Source organism: Sceloporus undulatus, chromosome 4 (assembly GCF_019175285.1).
Source record: "Sceloporus undulatus isolate JIND9_A2432 ecotype Alabama chromosome 4, SceUnd_v1.1, whole genome shotgun sequence".
Taxonomy (NCBI): domain Eukaryota; kingdom Metazoa; phylum Chordata; class Lepidosauria; order Squamata; family Phrynosomatidae; genus Sceloporus; species Sceloporus undulatus.
This window is the reverse complement of record NC_056525.1, coordinates 246,586,621-246,608,026: the sequence shown is the minus strand read 5'-3', so window position 1 is coordinate 246,608,026 and position 21,406 is coordinate 246,586,621. Positions and strand designations below refer to the sequence as shown.

Below are 21,406 nucleotides of genomic sequence, written 5' to 3'. Positions count from 1 at the left end.
ATGGCTGAACAAGGATTGGCAAGTGGAGATGATTTCTAGCTGGCTTCAACCCAAACATGTATAGTTTTGCAGGTGCTTCAGTTTAACTGAGTGTCATTTTAAAAGAGAAAGGTGCATTACAGACTGCCCTAAAGCGGGCGGTCTGCCGCTGCCGCCATTAGCTGCAAGGGGAAGCCCCAGCGGCCAGACCGCAAGGCTTCCGGCCTCAGCAATAAAGGAGCACTGAAATGGCACTCCTTTTTGGCCCCCGGAAGTGGCGCCGCAAAGCGCAAGGTGCGCACTCGCAGCGTCACTTCCAGTGTGCCATGTCTGGACACTGTGCATCCAAGACGTAAAAATGGCAGTGCCCATGTGGATGGGCGCTGCCATTTAGGACGTGCTCCACACGTGTTGGGAACCAGGCCAGTTAGGAAGGGGCAACCGTTCCTAACCCTAGGATGCCCCTTCCTAACCCTAGGACGTGCGGAGTGCGTCCTAAATAGTGGTCTGTAACCTGCCAAAGTCTACTTCTTTGGAGGTTTTTAAACAGAGGCTGGATGGCCATCTGTTAGGGATTCTTTGCTTGTGTATTCCTGCATGGCAGAACAGGGCTGGACTAGATGGTTCCTGGAGTCTCTTCTAATTCTAATTTGATGAATCTCCGCTCCTTGCTCCTTAATTTCTCTTCCTTTTTCTGCTCCACAACATTTTTACATGAAGTCACCCTGCATTTGTTCTGCTCCATTTCCTCATTAATCTGTAATGTGTGTTTCCTCTGTGTTTTATTCACAGGAAAGTTTGCATGTAATACATATTTAACTCTGCATTCATTTTTTTTTAAAAAAAGAACACCACTCATGTTTTAAAATAGAATTCAACATATAGTCTGTGAACTATGAACTGTATTGAAACATTTTAGAATGTCAAAATCCAATGGAGAACTATATACACCCTTAGTCCTGAATATGTAGATCAGATCAGTTTATGCTAGAATACCTATACTCATTCTTTGTCTTATCAGAGTGAAAACCAGAGTTGTAGTGTTTGAGAGTGTCATTGCCAGTACTCTCCATCTGTTTGGAGCAGCTAAGTTTGCTCAGGAAAAGGACAATAGATTCACCCCACACCAAAGTAAAATGTGTGAGTGGGCTTCTGAATAGGGTTACAAAGCTGCAACTTTGCAATATACCTTAGACATAGGAATGTATGAAGAATCTTAGTGGAGCAGGCTAAGGACTGTCTAGTCTATTGACATAGTGGCCAACCAGCTGAATATGAAAGGTCTGCCAGCAAGGTCTGCCACACTAAAACTGTAGTTGCTGTCCTAGACTCTACAATGAAGGGACAGAACATAACTTTACATGTATGTTGTACATTTGAGACAGCTGTACAACATCACCCATTAGTGAGTCATGACACTGCATCACAAAACATATGCATATATGCATGTGCAATGTATAGTATGTACCTATGCACACTTGTTCACAATGTACATCCATACATATACATATAGAATGCACCTGTACATCACTGAGGAAATCTATGAGCAATGGTATTGGATGTACAATTCTGCTTCTTCAACTTTCAAGTAAATACAGCCATTCCGCATTGGCCAAAAATGTCCAACTACTTCCATAGGGGAACATATGCATGAGAAGGAAACCAATGGGATTCCAGTCACTATACGGTCACCCTGACTAGCCACTCACTGTCCTAATCTTTATAAATTTATCCAGTCCCCCTTTAAAGGCATCCAAGTTGGTCATGAATGTTTCTGAAACAGGATTTATACCCAGGAAACATGTCCTTTTTCTCCAATATGAGTTGTTAAATGTGTATATCATCAGTGATCTCCTTATCGAAGAATCCCATTGGAAAGGACCCATGGGAGACAAAGTAGCCAGAAGCCTGCTGAGAGCTGCTATGCTAGTGTATGCTATGCTGTGGAATCATGAGGGAAGTGAACCATCCAGATGTTGGGGGGGGGGATTGTGACCACATATTTTCATGGAGCACAAACAATTGTTGTACTATCCAGGAGAAACTTTGCATGAGGAGATCTCAGAGATTTCCTTACTGCTTCTTCTTGTGTGCCTTCAAGTCATTTCTGGCTTAGGGCGACTCTAAGAGAAACATTGCACTGGGCTTTCTTTGATTTGCTCAGAAGAGATGGGACATTGCTTTCCTTTGAGGATGAGAGAGTGTAACTTGCCCAGGATCACCCTGGGTTTCATGTCCCACTGAAGTTTCAGACCATGGTCTTCCAAAGTCCTAGTCCAGGACTCAAACTACTCCACCACACTCGTTCTCAACTGCCTTTCACACAATAGTAAAAAGTCCAACCACTTGTGTATCTGGCCAGTAATGGAAATGTAAATTATCAGTAAGATTTTGGCCATTGTTTGCATGAAGAAGACCCCACTGATGAACACTAGATTTCTGTCTTCAGTGAGAAGTAGGGGGACAATCTGTCCTTAAATCCTTAGAAAGCTGCTGCCAGTTAGGGCTCTTTGGGGCATATTTGGAGGGCCACAGCTGTGGCTTAGTGTTATTATTGGAAACCCTTGCAACAATTATTATCATAATTTATTTATACAGTGCCATCACTGTGCATGGTGCTTTACAAGTAACAAAACAACAAAACAGTTCCCTGCCCTCGGGCTTACAACCTAAAGCCAAGTCTGACACCATTACTTCTTGCGTTGCCAAGACCTGGAGCCAAGTGCTAAGCCTTGGCAACAGTAGCTATTTCCATGCTTTTAGCAGCTGACCTGAGGTCAAATCAAATTCAAATAAATCCTCTTTTTTTTTTAATAAAAAGAAAATCAAGCAAAGCGGAGCTGTCCTTTCAGCACCAACAAACATCCCCTCCATCCTTAAGAGAAAGGCTCACTCCTCCACAGGACGTACAGTGCCGCCAACTGCTGTGCAGACAGATGTGCCATCCTTCACAACTCCTCAGCAGGAGGTCATCTATTGTACACACACACACATCTCAAGAAGCTGCCAGGACTGGCTATCGATCCACCTGTCAGCTCTGGCTTATGCATGACTCCGTGCTCTAATCCGCTTTGCAAGGCAGCTAAGAAACCAATGCTCCTTAGCGGTCTAAGCACTCAATGGATTGGGAGGCGAGGGCAACTGTAGGTGGGGACTCCTCAACTTATAGGCAGGCTTCTTTCAGGCTTGCTCTTTGAGTTGGCACATGTCAAAGAAAATGTCCTTCCACAGAAAATGGAAGCTGCCATGGATGTAGGGAAATAAATCATTGATTATTTCATTGTTATAGGCAAAAGAAATAATCACTGCAGTTTTCCCCTCACAAACATTGCAGCGTCCCCCTCCCCACCACCATTCAAATGTTGCCAAGTGACACCCCTTCCTAACCCTAGTACGTGCCGAGCACGTACTTTTGGGCGGTGTGGAACCCGCCTTGGTTTCCTATCTATAATAATATCCTTTCTATACCAACTTCATTCAGAAGTTTGGCAGTTTGTTTGGAATTGCTCCCACAGCATCCTCCAAAAGAGTCCCTCTTTCATCCTGATCAGTCTCATTGTTTAGTAGGTGTTTCTGACTGGAATGTTGGACCATCAGTGATTCAGATTCCATTTAAGAATTAGAGAGTTATTGTCAGGTAATGGTGCATGTTCCAAGTAGTTCACACATGTACAAAAGTGAGACTATTTGGAACTTCTTCCTCTTCCTCTTCTTGAATACATAGACTGCCTTGGAGCCAGCATAGTGTGATAGCCAGCATAGTGTAGTTGTTTGAGCTTCAGACTATGACCCTGCAGACCAGGGTCTCAATTGCTGCTCAGTTATGGAAATCCACTGGGTAATATCAGGCAAATCATACTCTCTTTGCCTTAGAGAAAGGCAAAAGCAACCTCTCTCTAAACAAATCTTGCCAAGGAAACCCTGTGAAAGGTAAGCCTGTCTTGAAGGCACACAGTAACAACTTGGGAATACTAGATAGTATCAAATAAATTCATTAATTATGTAAGTACATGTTTATACACAATAAAATAAATTAAGACAGCAAGTTGGCATTTAGACTCGTCTGTTCCTCTCCTGGAAAACCCATGACACAGGTTGTCCACCCATTACTCATGGGGCACTGCAAGACCCACTAGCTGCCTATATTTCCATTATTCTATGGGCATCTACCCACCTGAGTTCAGTGGGTACTGCAATTATGCACAGACATACATACAAAAATTGCTGATCCCCATACTTAAATGTCTCCCACCTGCCATTCTGTTTGCCAGTACAGTATATTCTGCTCCACAGTAGCATATCAAAATCAGTCAGCCATGTATACATTCTCCGGCACCTAAAAAGCCACGGATTAACTCAACTGGGTTGTTTTTATGCAGCAGCCTCAGCTATTTCAGACTGCAGGAGTGAGAAATGCTTCCCTCTAGTGGTAGGTCTGTAGGGAGACCACAGCTCTACATTTTCCATTCAAGTCTTAAGAGACTCGCAGATAAATATCAAAGCAATCCACCACTGAAAATTACATCAGGATGTCAGATACCACCAGAAAAGTTTCCAGGTAATTTTCAGAGACACAGCCATGTTGGTCTGGGATATCAGCATGAAAAGGGATCTTGTTGCACTTTTGAGCCTAACTGAATGAACAAAGGTGCAGCAAAAGCTTTCAGAGAATGCATCTGTACTGCAAAATTAATCCAGTTTCAAACCATTTTGAACTGCCATGGCTCAATGCTATGGAATTCTGGGATTTGTAGATTTATGAGGTGTTTGGCCATCTCTGTCAGTCAGCTCTGGTGCCAGAACAAGCTACAAATCCCAGGATACAATAGCATGGAACCATGGCAGTTTGAAGTGGTGTCAAACTGCATTAATTCTGCATTAATTCTGCAGTGCAGATGCATCCATAGACTCAAGGGCTTTGCAGACTGGCATCTTTGGCTAGCCTGGGGGCGGAGTCAGGGCATGGTGTGTACACGACGCACAGCCTGACTCCACCCCCAGGCTGGTGAGATACCACACACTGCACCACATGGTACATGGCATCATGGCATTCCTCTGGCTCTGGTTCTACATCATGTAGTGCCAAAGGAAATCCTAAAAGCCATAGCTGCAGTTATGGCACTCTTTCCAGGGCACAAAAAGGAGCCACTTTTTGTGGCTCTTTTTTGCCCCATGGAAAGGCAAGATCAGGGCCACAGCATGTGGTTGCTGCAGCTCCAATCCAGTGCAAAAATTCCAGGATGCAATTAGTTTGTACAGCCCCTAAGTTTACTTCTTCAGATGCATGGAATGCGCTGATGCCACTTTTTGCATTTGCTCTATTGTGATCCTATCAAAAGCAATTTCATTCAGAAGTTTGGCAGTTTCTTTAGAATTGCTCCCAGAGCACCTTTCACAACTAAAACCATAGTTTCTTTTTCATCCTCATCAGCTTCAGTATCTAGTAGGTGTTAACTGTCTGGAATTTTGGACCATTGGCGATTCAGATTCCACCCAAGAATCAATGAGGTTTCATCCAAGGATCAGTCACCCCTCTTACAAGGGCTAAGGGCTGACAGGGGGCCAAAAGTTTTTGTGTGCGTCTTCAAAGCTAGCAGCCATCATTACCACTCCTTGCAATTGTGAATTGATTATATGTGTGAAGAAGATGGTCAGAGGTGAGAAGGACAGTGCTTGCTTTCAGAAACAAAATCATGCATGCACAGACACATTTTAGAAGCAGCAACCTCTACATGACTATTCTAGGAGCTTCTCAGTTTTCCTTGGTGCAGGCAGGAATATAGCTTGGGGGGACCATAGTTAGGTCATTGCCCCGCTCAAATATTCTGCCCCCCCCCATGAAATTTCCCTTGAGACTCCAAATTTCTAGCATTGCAATCACCTAAGGTTGAAATTATGGATTGAGAAATAGGGCTTAGGCATCCAAAGAGAGTTGTTGCTGTGTGTTTTCAAGTCATCCCCGATTTAGGATAACCCTAAGGTGAACCTATCCTGGTGTTTGCTTGGCAGAATTTATTCAGCAGAGGTTTTTCATTGCTTTTTTCTTCTGATGAGAGATCATGACTTGACCAAGGCCATCCAGGGATTCAAACCCTGGTCTCCCAGAGTCTGAAAGTACATCCACACAGCAGAAAGAAAGCAGTTTGACACATAACTTTAACTACCATGGGTCCATCCTACAGAATCCTATGTTTTGTGAGGGACTAGCAATCTTTGACAGAGAAGGCTAAAGATCATGTAAAACTACAAACCCCAGGTTGGAATTACAGCATGTAAAGTGGTGTCAAACTGCATTATTTCTACAGTGTAGATTATTATTATTATTATTATTATTATTATTATTATTATTATTATTATTATTTATAGTGCTGTAGATTTGCACAGTGCTGTACATACACTGTAGATGCACCATCCATTCTACAGAATCCTAGAATTTGTAGTTTGGTGAAGCTCCAAAAAGGACAGACTACAAATACCAGGATTCCACAGAATGGTGCTATGACAGTTAAAGTGGCATCAAACTGCTTTATTTCTGCAGTGTCGATTAGCACTTAGTCCAGCAGTGAAACCACAACATGACACTGGCAGTTATCCAAAGGAAATGAGAAGGGAAAGTTACCAGGGGCATGCAAACACATCAGTGGATGTAGGATGGAGCAACTGCAGTTAAACTGGTTTGAAATTGCATTATTTCTACTGTGTAGATGCACCAATATAGAAGAGTTCCCATTGGGGACAAATGCATCCCTTTCTGCAATGTTAGAAATTTTGGGGGAAATTTCATTTGGGGAGAGAAACATTTTATTGGGGGTCAATGCCCTGATCTTGCCTCCCTCTTCGCTCCAATCCTTGGCTACACCAATGAATGTCAACAATAGGATTCTAGGCTAAATCTCCAAATACTGGCTGCTTAACTTGGAGCCAAGATGTGTAGAAAAGTTGTAGGAGAACTCTAGGGGTGGAAAAACTATGTGTATTTTCCACCAGCCTCAGCGAGGAAGGATGAAGGGGGGGGGGGGAATCCCTCAACAGATGTGAGATATTGTGACACAAAAGCAAAGTGCATTTTCATCATCATCATCATCATCATCATCATCATCATCATCATCACCACCACCACCAATAGCAAAAAAGGAGGCATATTTGAACCATTATAACCATGCCCCAAATTAAATATTTCCTTATCCCCCCCCCCAAAAAAAGACATCCCAGAAAGTGGCAAAACTGAAAAATCCACAGAAATCCTTATAATATTATTTTGTGAGGAGTCAGCGGTCAAACTTTTTCATTTTCACATGTATTCTCTCACTCCCTGGCCAGCAGTTCGCAATTGCAGTAGGTCAGGGAGACATTTTCCTTCCCCTAAGACTTCCTGTGGGTTTCACAGACTGTCAGAAATCCCCCCCCCAAAAAAAAAACCATGGGGGGAAAGGCCAGATTTCTTAAAAACTCTCAAACAGTATGGTCAGGGTTCTGCAATCTATTTACAAGTTGGATCACTGTTCCTGGAGAATCCCAGGGAAAGTAATTCCCTTTCTTTTGGGGGGGCAGGAAAAAGAAAGGTCTGGAGATCTGGAGAGGTTGAGGGCTTAAAAAACATGCTCAGTGGGCCACATGTATTTGCTAGAGCAACACTTTACCCACCCCTGAAATAAACGGTTTTATATCCCAAGAGAGATCAAGGGAAGGATGTTTGCTGCCTCCATCTTCACAGAACGACTCTTTGGGGCTAAGCTGGTAAGAATTCCCAACACATTAGCTATTCTGAGCACATTCATAGTAAGCTGCACGGGCAACAATGGATTCCAGACTTCTGCAAGAGGCTTAGCTTTTTGCACTGAAGGATAGGAGGGAGGCAAGAAAGGCCCCTGTCCTGGACTTATCCATTGCTTCTGCTTTCAAACATCCTGTGGATGCGTATGTGTGTTGGGGGGTGGAATTCTTCCATGTGCCATTGCATGGAACAAATCAACCACCTCCTGCTGCAAGATGAGACCACAATGAGGCTATGCGAGAAAAAGCCAAAGTGAGGGATCTTTCACACAGAGAGAGTGTGAAAGGAGGGGAGAGGGTGGATTCATAGTGAAACACAAGCTATGGAAGGAAAGCGGTTGCAGATGCAAAGGTTACAGAGAGAAAGGGTGAAGGAGAGAGATGGAGAGATGCAGGTGTTTATGGAAAGGATGCAGTCTTGTGCACAAGTTACACCCACCCACAGCTGAAGGATACAACTTTTATGCAGGGATATTGCATGTGCATTGTGTGTGCATGTGTACGAGAAAGCAGACACTAGAGTTTATCACACAGAGGGCGAATTGGTAAAATCCTGTGCAGAAATGGGATTTTAAAATCTGGGTGTTGTCCAGATGCATTGGCATGAAAGAGAAATAATGTGAAAATAATCTGAATGGAAAGCTCCTTTGCGCTTTCGGAATTTAGCGAAAATAAAAAGGACGAGGTTTTGATGACTTTGCATTTGGGTTATTTTCACATTATTTCTCTTTCAGGCAAACATTGTCTGAAAAACTTCCCACAACTTTGTTTGGGTTAACCCCCAACGTTGTCTGAAAAACAAGCCACAAGTGTGGGTTGTTTTCAGTTTAAATTTAGTTTCTGCACAGGATTTGTCCCGTGTGTTAAACTAGATAGTAAGTAACAACTTGGAACAATCAAAGCATCCTTGAAACTAAACCCCTGAACAACTACCACTTCACCATCCGCCCCGCCCCCCCAAAGAATCTCAAGCACACGGTGCTGCCCACTTTTCAGCCTCCATGCCCACTTCACATTTGAACTACATTTGAACCTGACCCGCAGCAAACTTTTCCAGTCATGTCAACAATGGCTCCCAGCTTCCACTTCTCCATTCAGCACACCCAACTTGCAAGAGCAAGGGAGAGATTTTGATGATACTATACCAGCTATCTCAGTTGAGGCATGTTCAGGATAGATGTTGAGTCCCTGCAATCCTTTGCTCCCTCTCTGGGTGAGGATGTCTTATCTGGCTCCTGGAGTCTGCCAATCCCTCCAGTTTAATTACAAGAACTAATTTATTCCTTCCCAGGGATGGTCATGGGCACCTCTCTCTTTCTTTCCACACAATTTCCCCCCTTTAGAAGAACAGTCTAACTTTCAGGTCTGAGTACTTAAACCAAGCCATGTGACGCGTAAGCATGGAAACCTGCAATGAAGCTCACTTGGCTGGTACACAACAGGAGGCACCCAGGAGCTTGAAAACTGGCCCTCTCCCAACAAGCTTGAGAAGAGGGGGAGATGTCAGAAGGGGTTTCCTCCCACTCTCTTTCGAAAGAGATGGGGAAAAGCTAGGCGAGGGAAGGGGGATGAGTTAGAAAGATGCAAAGTCCCTTAAATCCAGGACCAAAGCAGAAAAGCAAAAAAAAAAAAAAAAAAAAAAGTTCTCCTCTCATTGCTTTCCATCTCTGAAGAGGAGGTCAAGATGTAGGCCATGTTGGCATCCCGAATGCCACAAGTCAGCCAGCTAACCCTTGGCATTGTTAGGAATTCAGAGAAGAAAGGAATGTTTCCCTTCTCTTCTGGATTGGGAAAGGAAGGAAAAAGGAACATGCTGATCTGCATTGAAGGTAGATTTGTCTCATTCTCATTCTCTCTCCTGCTCACTCTTTTACACACACACACACAAACTGTTTTTTCTGTTGCCCTGACACGTCAACATTCAACAAATCCTCCAAGTGCCATAGCAAGCCTCTTTAAACCCAGATTATATGGTAAGGGAAGAGAGGGAGTGGAAGACCCCATAAAACCTAATATATCAGCAATAAGAAGAGAAAGCTGGCTATTCTTCTCTGTCATTGATTTTTAGTGAGGTTTTCACATAGGAAAATTTCCCAGGAGAAGAACTTTATGAACAACATTGATGGGGGATATTATGAGACTTTATGTATTTGGGATTGACATTTGCATAAGGAAGAGCTTTCAGGGACTCAAGGTATACCTATGTTGCAGAAACCCAGTTTTTACACCACTTTAAGTGCTTTAGCTGCGTCCTGTGGAATCTTGGACTATGTAGTTTTACAATGTCTTTAACCATCTCTGCCAAAGAGTACTGGTGACTCACAAAGCTACAAATCCCAGGATTCTGTAGGATGGAGCCATGGCAGTTAAAGTAGTGTCAAGCTGCATTATTTCTACAGTGTAGATGCAGCCAGAGTCTGACAGTGTGCAACTTACCCAGAATAACCTGGTGGTTTCTATGGCTATGCAAGGATTTGAACCCTGGTCTCCCGAAGTCCTAGTCCAACATTCAAATCACTACACCACCCTGGTTTTCACATGTGTCTAGGACTGAAGCCTTCATGGCCATTCATTTCTAAGTTTAGAAGCCAGTGTGGGGTTTTGAGCATAGTGAAAAAAGGGCAATAGCATTTTTAAGCCAATAAATATGACGGCATTACTGTTAGCCCTGGCTAACACAGAAGTCTTTCTAAATCAAGGTTTGAATCCAGTTTTCAGTTCCTGAAAGAAGTCTTGATTAGAATTAACAATGGAGACTCAGTGTAGTCCAGTGTAGAGCAATATCGCCCAAACTTTTGTTCTCCAAATGTTTTAGATTTCAGCTCCCTGAATTACTGGTTGTTGGCCCACCTGGTTAGGGCTTCTGGGAGTTGAGGTCTAAAACATCTGGAAGACCAAAGTTTGGAAAAGGTTTTTCTACAGGAGTGTAGAAAAACAGTTACTGCCAGAGCTCATAGGAGAAGAAATGACAGTTTGCAAATACATTTTAGATAGAAACACAACAGGATAGAGCCATGGTCTATCCTGCTACCTTTCTAACCAACATAGCTCCCTACAGCTCCCTGCCCAAGGTTTGAAATCCAGTGGAGGGGTTTCTCTCTATGTCCCACCTGTCAGAGAAGTACATCGTACAAGAACATGGGAGATGACCTTCTCTGCTGTGGTTCCCTCATTGTGGTATACCCTCCACTTAAAGGTCTGATGGACACCAGTGCTGGTGCCATTCCAACACCAAGTTAAAAACATGGTCTTTTTTTCATTAAAAACTTTAGAGCCTACTGTATACAATGGGCCCTCCCCTTACATGGGGGAAATGAATGTATGCTTGTGCCCCATTAAAAACAATGGGGTATGTGTTTGCGGCTCAAGGCAGCGCACATGCCACAGGTGTGCACCACGTTACTTTGATTGGCATGCGCCTTCCTCGTAATCTGGAAGCCACATATGGTGCGGGCGCACTGTATACTCATGTATATACATGAGTCGACTTATCCATGGGTCAATGTACAATGTAAGTACTGCATTTTAACACACACACACCACCCCCTGATAAAAAGTAAGAGTGTAATCTGTTCTGGAAGCACTGACCCTCCTCTGCTCTCTCATCCATCCATCCATTAAGGTGAGCACAAACAGTTATGCCTGCTGGAATTTTGTAAGTTCCTTGGCATTGTTTTCATTTGCTTCCCTCTTTAGATCCTTTGTTGCCCCTAGGTTTTACTTTCAATTTATCTATGGGTCATACTAAAATCCCTAATTTTGGCCCCAAGAACTGTACTCAGTTTATACATGAGGTCAACTTGTAATGAAGTAGATATAGTAATTCATTTCATACAAATCATAGAATCATAGAATTCTATGATTTGTATGAAATGAATTACTATATCTCCTTGATTATAAGTTGACCTCATGTATAAATCTGCATTATTTCACTTTGTTTTAAACTGTTACATCTATCTCTATCTATCTATCTATCTATCTATCTATCTATCTATCTATCTATCCATCCATCCATCCATCCATCCATCAGGGAGGAACTAAATGGGACATCCAGAAATTTCTAGTTTTGTTTAAGCATTATTATTATTATTGGCATTTTGGACTGTCCACTTTGATATAAAATCTGCATCCTGAAAAGTGATGAGCACATTCTAGTGCCTTACACAAAGTCATCTCCACAGGCATCCAAAGCAAAACCTGTCTCCAGTCTGACGCAGAGAGGCCCAGCCTTCAGAGAGGCTGAGGAGAAGGAACCTGCTGAGTTATCAGCTCAAGCTGTGCTGATAAGCGGTTAATAATTGCTTCCTGTGAATGACCCTGGAATCTCACCCACATCACTTCACGCTCGCAGCTTTCAATTTTGTCAGCTCCCACAAAGCTCATTAATCATCCACATTTCCTCCAAACACAAACAAACAAAAAATCCCTCTCCAAGTTGTCCAACTTAGATGTAAAAGGTGGAGCATGAGGAAAGAGGAGGGCAGGTCTAGCCCTCCCGCCCGATATGCAGTCACCCGGGGAAGACTGGATTTATTAAATCAAAGAGCTACTATTAACAATGCAGCTTAAATATCTATCTAAATGCAAATGAGTACAAGATGGATAGTAGGATTTTTCCCCCCATTTCTTTTTTAAAAATCAGACAGTTCATGTGACAATCTCATATTGTGGAGACTTCCCCCCCCCCCTTTCCCTGCAGGGCTGACAAAAATCCATTGATAAGATGAAAGTTCAGATCCTGCATCAAAGGCACTGGATGTAACTTTATGGACATGGAGGTATGCAACACACCGTTTTGTTTGTGAATTTCAGAGCCAAATATTTATGCACACTTTTCCTGCATAATGTGCAATGCACAGGGGCAACATGAAATGTCCATCCATACACAATGACAATGCATGCACAATTTTAATTCTGCAACCTAGAACTGATTATAGCTGTTGCACATTGGACTAAATTGCCGAACCACTTTCACAGAGGAAGTTACACATACATAAAACACCAACAGAATGTTAGCGCATATCAATGATAGTTATTATGGTTGAGTATATTTATATTCTTAATCAGTATATTTAAAGGCACCAAACAGGTAACCAAATGCAGAATCACTGCTCAGTGTACATCCATTATCAGTGTACATACATGTGCAATGAATTCCATGCATGGTGGTACCACATGCACAACTCTGTTTCTGCAACCTTGTCATCTCACATCAGAGAAAAACACCCAACCATTTTTGGTGGGGAAATTATGCATGTATAAAACACCAAAAAGATGTCAACCCAGGCGTCAAAGAAATTATAGTTCTATGTTTTCACCCTTGCTTGATCAGTATGTATATATTAAAGAAAAAAACATTTAAATGAGGTTATTATGCTGGGTCAAGCTAAATGCTACCCGCAGTGTCTGCCTAGGGCCAAAAGAGACATCTATATGTCTAGCAGCCCTCATCGTCTCTAATGCCAACCAAATGTTCCCTCATGAACCTCTCTCTCAGCAGCTTCTGTTTTCTAGCTCTTGCTTTCACATCTTGGGAAAAATTGCTTTCAGAATTGCCCAGCCAACTTGGTTAGTGGCCATTGATATCCTACAATAGCTACTTAGTTACAAATATGTAGCTAATAAGTAACTTAGGGGCTGTTCAGACCAGCCTGAAAGACAGAGGACCTTGGGACAGAGTTGGGACACAGCATTTTGAGGATGCATGCCCAACTCTGCCCCCCAGGATGCTCTGATGCGGTGTGCTGCTCCAGATGGCACTGTGCATCATGTCGTGCCTCTGGCGCCACGTCCAGATGACACAGTGCTGAATGGGCACCATATAGCCGCACTGCCACAGCTATGGTGCCCTTTCAAGGGAGCAAAAAGGAGCTGCTTTTTTCGGCTCCTTTTTGTGCCCTCAAAAGACCAGATTAGGGCTGCGGCATGAGGTTGCCGCTTTCCCGATCTGGCTGAAGAAGGAGTGGCTGCATGCCACCCTTTAGGGGCTGTATGTACAGCCCCTAAATGATGTTTCCTGGCCCAGCCCCTCAAACTCACCTTAACAGCCAGCAGATGCATTGAGAGAAAGATGTCTGTTCAACCCTGTTTGTATGGCAATTGGGGTGCCCAAGAGGCAGAAGTTTCCAGCCTCCTCCAACTGAGTGAGATTGTAATAAGGAAGTCACAACATCACTTGCTGGTAGATGAGGGCTGGAAATGGAAACATAGTCCTCCTTGTACCCTGATAACCAGCTGGGCAGACCTCCTTTGGTTGTTGTAGTTACTGGCTGTTATGTTGGCTGTGAGGGGAACATTTACAAGCATGGCAATAGTACCCTGAGTGTGACTACATAGTGCTACTGAATTCAAAGATACAGCTATGTTAGTCTGTAGAATCAGTACACAGAGAGATCTTGTATCACTTTTGAGACTAACTGAAAGAAAGAAATTGGCAGCATGAGCTTTTGTAGACTTCAGTCTACTTCCACAGATGCATTTAGTAGAATACAGAGGAGTTTCATGAGTGTATAAATGTGCTTTCAAGTTGCTGGTTGACCTATGGTGACCCCATAAATTGCATAGTGATTTCTTAGACAAGGAATACTCAGAGGTGGTTTTTCCACTTCCTTCCTCTGAAATATAGCTTATAGCACCTGGTATTTGTTGGTGGTCACCCACCTAAGTGCGTGGCATACTGGTTTGAGTGTTGAAATGTAACTCTGGAGACCAGAATTCAATTTCCAGCCATGAGTGACTGGGTCACATGCTCTTAACTTCAGGCAAAGGCAATGACAAACCTCCTTCGAACAAATCTTGCCATGAAAACCCTGTGATAGGGTCACCATAAGTCGGAAATGACTTGAGGGCACACAATACTGCCACTCCCATCCAAGTATAAACCAGGGCTGACCCTGCTTAACTTCCAAGATCAGATAAGATCTGGTGTGTTTCAGGTACATTGATCCATAATTCTTAGTTACGAATCCATAACTGCAATATAGAATGCCAGCCAGAGAATATTGCATGGGCTGTGTCTATGAGTGGAGGGAGGAAGGAGAGAAAGAGGAAAGGAGGAGGGGGAATGCAACTACAGAAAGCAAAAAAAGTATGACCAGTAGATCTTCATTTGCTCCATATATGTCCCACAAAATCTCCTCTGCATGTTAAGCAACTCAGCATGTTAAACAAACGTCTTAAGAGCAAACATATTTCGACTGAGAGTTTAGAAAAACAAAACACCACTGGACTTACACATCAGCTTCATCCCAGAGGATACATGTCTGGTTGGTAGTTCCCTGCCAGAATGACAAAAAAGGAGGACAAAATAAGACAATGGATGTTGAATAAAATGACTTAGAGTTAAGTCCTATTTCAAATATTCAGTAATCTAATTAAAGTAAACAGGCAATGATGGGGTTTCCTAAGCTCTGGCTTTGCTTTCCACATGCGGAGACCAACAGTTTGAAAAGAGAAATCTCTTCTATGTGTGATGGCTTTCCACTAGCTTGGTCAAGTACTATTTGTCCCTTATACGCAAGCATGTCTCCCTATGGAAATGGTTAGACATTTTTGTCTGATACAGCACAGCTGGGTTTAGATCAAGACCGAGGAAGTGGAGCTAGGAATAAAGTGCCATTGCATATGGGTGCACATTGCAAATGAACATGCATACACTTTGTGTATGGACAAAGATTGCATATGGATGTGCATGTGCATTTGGTTGAACATTTGGATCAGCAGTGCAATGATCCAACTAGCATAAAAATTGTATAGTAGAACTGCTATAACTGCAGAATTGCATAACTGCATGCAGAGATTTGCACTGTGCAACTCTGACCATTGTCTGAATAGAAGTATAGGGATATGCAAGTCTGCTAAGCTTAATCTCCTTTATTATTCCTGGAATCAGCTGATTTGGACTCAGGCCACCACTAGATTACAAACCCCGAAAAGCTGCACAAATTTCTATATGCATTTCCCCCAAATCTGGATATAATTTTCTATTCATTTCTACAAAGAATAAAGTGTAGCATTTCCCCAACATGTGCCCCCCCCCCCCATGCACAGATTCCAAACGTTCACATTTCTGAATGCCTTTTTGACTTTTTCAGACACCTTGAGCTCTGATATTCTGGAGCTGAGAAATGTATAGCATTTCAACCACAAACTGCTTTCCATTGTGACAAGTGCAAAAGGTGTAATCCTGCATTAAAATACAATCTTGGGAGTCCTACCACACTGTGCAATTAATGCACTATAACACTGTATTAACTCTGAAGGCTCCATCCTATAGAATCTTGGGATTTGTAGTTGGCTGTGGCCTAAGTGCTCTCTGGCAGAAAAAGCAAACCTACAAATCCCAGAATTCCATAGCACTGAGTCATGGCAGTTAAAGCAATGTTGAACAGCATTAATACTGCAGTGTAGACATAGCCTCAGTGAAATTCTTATCAACTCTGCTTTAGAAATCATCTTATAGTAAAAGGAAAGCTGAAGCTGTCCGAATATTTTGGATTCTGGATCCCACCATATCCAGCTAACAGGCCCAATAGTAAGTGATGATGAAAGCTGGAGTCCAACAACATCTTGAAAATCACATTTTGCTCACTTCTGTCTTAAACACTTCCATTATTACCAAAGGTTAGCAACGACAATCTTAAGGAAATATGTTTCAGTACCATCCGATGCCCTGATGACTACCAACTTTATACTCCATGCTTAGAGTCTAGAACTAAATTTGAAGAGTGGCCAACCAATTGCTTAGAAGAACAGCATGAGTGTAACACCTCTTGATCACTTTGGCTCCCCCCCCCCACTTTTACAGCTCTATTATATCTTGGTTGGCATCCTGTTGTTGACATATACCAGCATAACACTGGTATGTGTGGAGTCGAAGGCTTTCATGACCGGCATCCATAGTTTTTTGTGGGGTTTTGGGGCTGTGTGTCTTCTCTTTCTCTCTTTCTTTTGTTATTGTGGAGAAAGAAATTTGCCACCTTCTATACACATAGAATTATAGAATCCTAGTGTTGGAAGAGACTGCAGGGGCCATTCAGTCCAACCCCCTGCCATGCAGGAATACACAATCAAAGCACTCGCAACAAATGGCAATCCAGCCTCTGTTTAAAATCCTCCAAAGAAGGAGGCTTCACCACGCTCCAAGGGAGTGTGTTCCAACACAACAGTCTCATCTCCTCAAAACACACCATTTGCCTGTGGGCATCCTCAACATAGTCATTTAGTGGTCAGTGGAGAAGTGGTGAGAGTAAGAGTAACCCTATGTCTTGTAGGTGGACACATAAATGTGAAGTCATCCTCTAGGAATTTTGGGGGTCCTCCACGTGATTTTGGAGGATGCTTTCATCATTGTTCATCCAGCTATAGGGCAAGACTGTAGGCACATAGCTAGAAGCTCCTCAATCATCTCCCACTCTCCACTGACCACTAAAGGAGAGATAGGCAGCAGGGGACTACTGCAAAAGCAGAGAAGAGAGATGGATTGGAGTTCCACCAGATAGAAATTTACACTCTGCCTTTACACTTGGGCAGGATGGTTGCCAATTTCTTCAGATCTAGTGGTGAGAACCATACAGCAGCTGTACAATAGTGCAGTTGTACCATAGACTTATATATTAGCAGGATACTATTGGCACGATTTTCAGTTCCTTTTCTAATTACACCAAATATGTAATCTGCTCCTTGTAGACCACCTGGGTCAACATTTAGATCAAGATATCTCTTGCAACAACACCATCTATTTTTTGGTCAGTTGCTACCAGCGAGGGATGAAAAGAATATCCACATTATTCTTTTCCTGGCTGTAAAATGGGTTTCCCAACATTCAGAAGACGTGATTTGGAAGAAAAATAAAGAGACAAGAATCGTGTGCCATTTTTGTTTGGTATTTGCACATCCTGAAGTGTTCTTATTGTTTTATGTAGAAGCACACATTGATTTTTATGTAAAAATTGTGTGGTTTGTTTATTGGCAGAAAAGCAATTTTTTTCATACACAAAAAATGTTATTTCCAGAAACACTTTTTGTGTTCAAAACCATACTTTTTTGCAAAAAAATTTAAAAACCCACATGCAGAATTAATTTTCTAAAACACTTGAGAGTGCATGAACACTAGGTGAAAACCACATAAATATTTTTCCGACAGTGGGAAGAAAACGCTGGAAATTATTTGGCCTTGTATTCATTGCTGAAATAATGATGGATTTACATTCTTGCTGCCAGACCAGCTCAGTGTACAGATGAAGTCTGGATTTATTTTCGCCCCAATGTGCATAATGTTTTGTTGCTCATAACTGAATTCCATTCAGCCTTATCATAATACCCTTTTAAAATCCAATTCGGTTCTCTTTGTAATCTATTTTGCCCCATTCTTCTTGCAGTTCATTTTTGTCCTCACCATGCTGCATAAAAACCACATCCAAAATAGCCCTGGGCATATTCCAGACAACTTAAGGCCCACTTTCGAAAATGAGAGAAAGTCCTGATGGAAGAGGAATGTTTATTTGTTTAGTTTGCTTCTAACTGCAGAGGACACATGGTACACGACGTTTAAGCTAAGTTCAACCTAGCTAGCTTCTGCAATGCTAGAAATTTGAGGAGTCTAGGAAAATGCCTTCATTTTGACCCCTCTCCTATAGGTAGACCTCTGGTTCAGTCATTTGACCTCCAGTAGCATGATATAGCGGTTTGAGTGTTGGACAAGGACTCTGAGAGAGCAGAGTTCAAATCCCCACTTGGCCTTGGAAACCTATTGGGTGGCCTTGAACAAGTCACAATCTCTCAGCCCAAGAAAACCCCATTATAGGTTCACCATAGGGTCTTCATAAGTCAGAAATGACTTGAAGGAACACAACACATTCAGAGAGCTCCTACACATGTATGATATTGTATCTCACAATGGCCTACATTATATTGATAGTCCCAGCTGAGTGGATATTGAGATAAGTGTTGATTCACCATATAATGATTGATTCAGTAAAACTGCTCTAGTTGGGATAACCAGTAGAATTGAGCCTATGGATGCAGAAATGATTTTCAAAAGGCCATAGTCCTGCTGGTGTCTTGCCCATCCATATGTTCCACTATGGAGACAATTGGACATTTTTGCTTGATGTGGGATATCTTGAATTCAAGGTTGTAGAAACAGAGATGGCTATGTGGCACCACTGCAAATGTCTGTGCATTGCACAATGAGCAGGGGTGTGCATTATGTACTTTGTTTCTCATTTGGTTGTCCATTTGGAGCCTTGGTTCAGTTGCAGAATGTTGTCATTCAGCCCAAAGGTCAGAAGAAAACTAATGTTCAACTTTGCATGTGGTGATTTACACTATCCAGCCTCAATGTAGTATCTCAGCTGATATTTAGCTATTTGAACGACTACCTAATAGTCAAATTTCTTTGCAGCCATAGAACAACTCCTTCAAGTTCCTTCCAGCTCTCATTTGCTACTTCTTTCATTTCATCTTATTGCTTTGATTCCAAAATAACCCACATGTGCCTCTTTTCTTTTGCACCCAAATCCAACTTGTCAAAACGTCATCTGTTGGTTTCTTTCTATCCAAAGATGCCATTTAAAATGTGTCACATTGGGGCACCAGCCCCTTTTTGTGACATTTCATTTTTATAAAAAAAGCAAAAACAAACTGGGATTTTAATTTTGGGAAAACTCCCCAGTGCTCAGCAGTGGGGAAGCTGGAACTTACATTGTACAGGTGGGAGAATTCGATTTCCATCGGGGTGAGGAGGGATCGGGGAGCTGGTTTCACAGTCACAGAGATGACTCTAGAATTGAGTACTGTGGTATTCCTGGATAGAAAGAAAAAGAGCAGCAAATTAAAGACCAAGGAAGAGCTGGAACTGAGATGGCAGAGGGAGAGAGAAAGCCATAATATGTTCTTGGTTTAAAACAGGGCTGGGAATCATGCAGCCTCCCCAGATGCCATTGGAGTACAACTCACAGCATTCCCTACCATTGACTATGCTGGTTAGGGCTGCTGGGATGTGCATCCCAGAATTTCAACAGCTGCATGATCCCCACCCCTGCTTTAAAAATATTTGTATCCCATATTTGCACACCAAACCAATGGTGGCTGGTAGTTTCTGTGTCAGTGAGACAGTGATTCCACTCCAGGCTTTAAAGGAATCAACAAAGATGTTAAATTTATGGAGTGCCTTTTGTTCAGTACATTGGATAGCTCTCAATCTCACCTAAAACCTGCAGCAGATTCATTGCCCCCTGGACATAGGAGCCATCTGCTGCCATTGGACAAATTATTCTCTCCTGCATGAAAGAGTAATCCCTTAGTACACCTGGAGATTAAGGTAGGTTTTGGGATCACATTAGGAGTTGGATTATAGCCATGACCTCATAGCTATGTGTCCAATGCAAGCTCTTGGCTATACATTTTTGTTTTGTTTGTTTTTTGTACAAAAACCCTGTTTTCTGTATTGAAACAGGATTTTGTTGTGCAGGGACCCTGCTTTCTCTGCAGAAAACAGATTTTTATGTGTGCAAAAAAGCAATTTTTCTCTACTCAGAATAATTCATCTGCAATGTTTCATGATGATCATATACTGGGAGAAAATTGTACAAGAAACTCTCATCTACTATTCTTCACATCAATGATTCCAGCAAACAACCATTTTTCAACCTGAGAGTGAATAATAACAAACATTATTGCCATCCATAGCCTGCGTAACCTGGAAGAGAATCTATAATTGATGCCAGTAACAGCCGTGGCCTCCTGTGTTTAACTCTTATGCCCCAATGGAACTGTTTTGCTACTGAAATCCCACAGTGGGCAGTAGCAGAGAGCATTGCCTGTTTGCTTGCTACTAGTCTGCTGCCTGTAATTTTCAGCCCGGCCTCCAGGATCCTGCTGGTGCCAGTTCTAAATTAGTAGTTGCTTAAAACGATGGCAGGCTGCAAGAGAAGGAAGGCCCAATACTCTCCTGCCAATCAGTGCAGAACGGATTTCAGAGGTGCCAAGAGGCAGACTTAATTTGCTGCCTCAGTACCAAGCTCATCCTTGGAGGGAAGGGGTGGGAAAGAGGGAGGGAGGGAAAGAGTGGTGTAGGAGCAAGGAAGAAATCTCTGCTGTTATCAATGCAGACTGCTGAGCAGTGCAAACCCCAAGGCAGGCGGCAGGACTGCTCAAGTATCTGTGAAGCAGCACTTTCAAAGCATCGCAGTATGGCAAGAGTGTCCTCTAGGGAGCAGGACAGACACACCGACACAGGAATTCTTATAGGGAGAGAAAAGGGAAGGAGCCTCTGCCCCCAAAGGATGTACAAAACCTAATTCTTTTGGTAAGTATTGCTCCTGCAGTGTAATTTTTTGTCCTTTTTTAAAGGTAAAATATAATTTGCACAAAAATAGTGGGTTGCGCCAAAAAACAATGGGCTATGGAATGCCTTTAAAGACATGGGAGTGCCAATGCATCTGATAGTCCTGATGAGGAATTTGTACTCAGGGCAAGAGGCTACTGTCGGAACAGAACACAGAGAAACAGAATGGTTCCCAATTGGCAGAAAAGTCAGACAAGGCTATATTCTTTCATCCTATCTGTTCAAGTTGTATACAGAACATATTGTAAGAAAATATTGGACACAGAGGAAGGAGGAATGAAAATAGGAAGAAGGAATATCAACCAC

The 21,406-nt window shown here is 42.5% G+C and overlaps 1 protein-coding gene across 2 annotated transcripts in view; it reads right to left on the bottom strand.

Moving 5' to 3' along the window:
- Positions 1-21,406, bottom strand: part of LOC121929579 (adhesion G protein-coupled receptor B1-like) — a 222,386-nt gene that overhangs the window by 185,110 nt on the left and 15,870 nt on the right. For both annotated transcript variants that reach the window (XM_042465272.1, XM_042465273.1), the window contains exons 7-8: positions 19,456-19,558; positions 14,986-15,029 (exon numbers count right to left, since the gene is read on the bottom strand). In XM_042465272.1, coding sequence (XP_042321206.1) covers positions 14,986-15,029; positions 19,456-19,558 — 147 coding nt within the window. The remainder of the gene's footprint in view (positions 1-14,985; positions 15,030-19,455; positions 19,559-21,406) is intronic.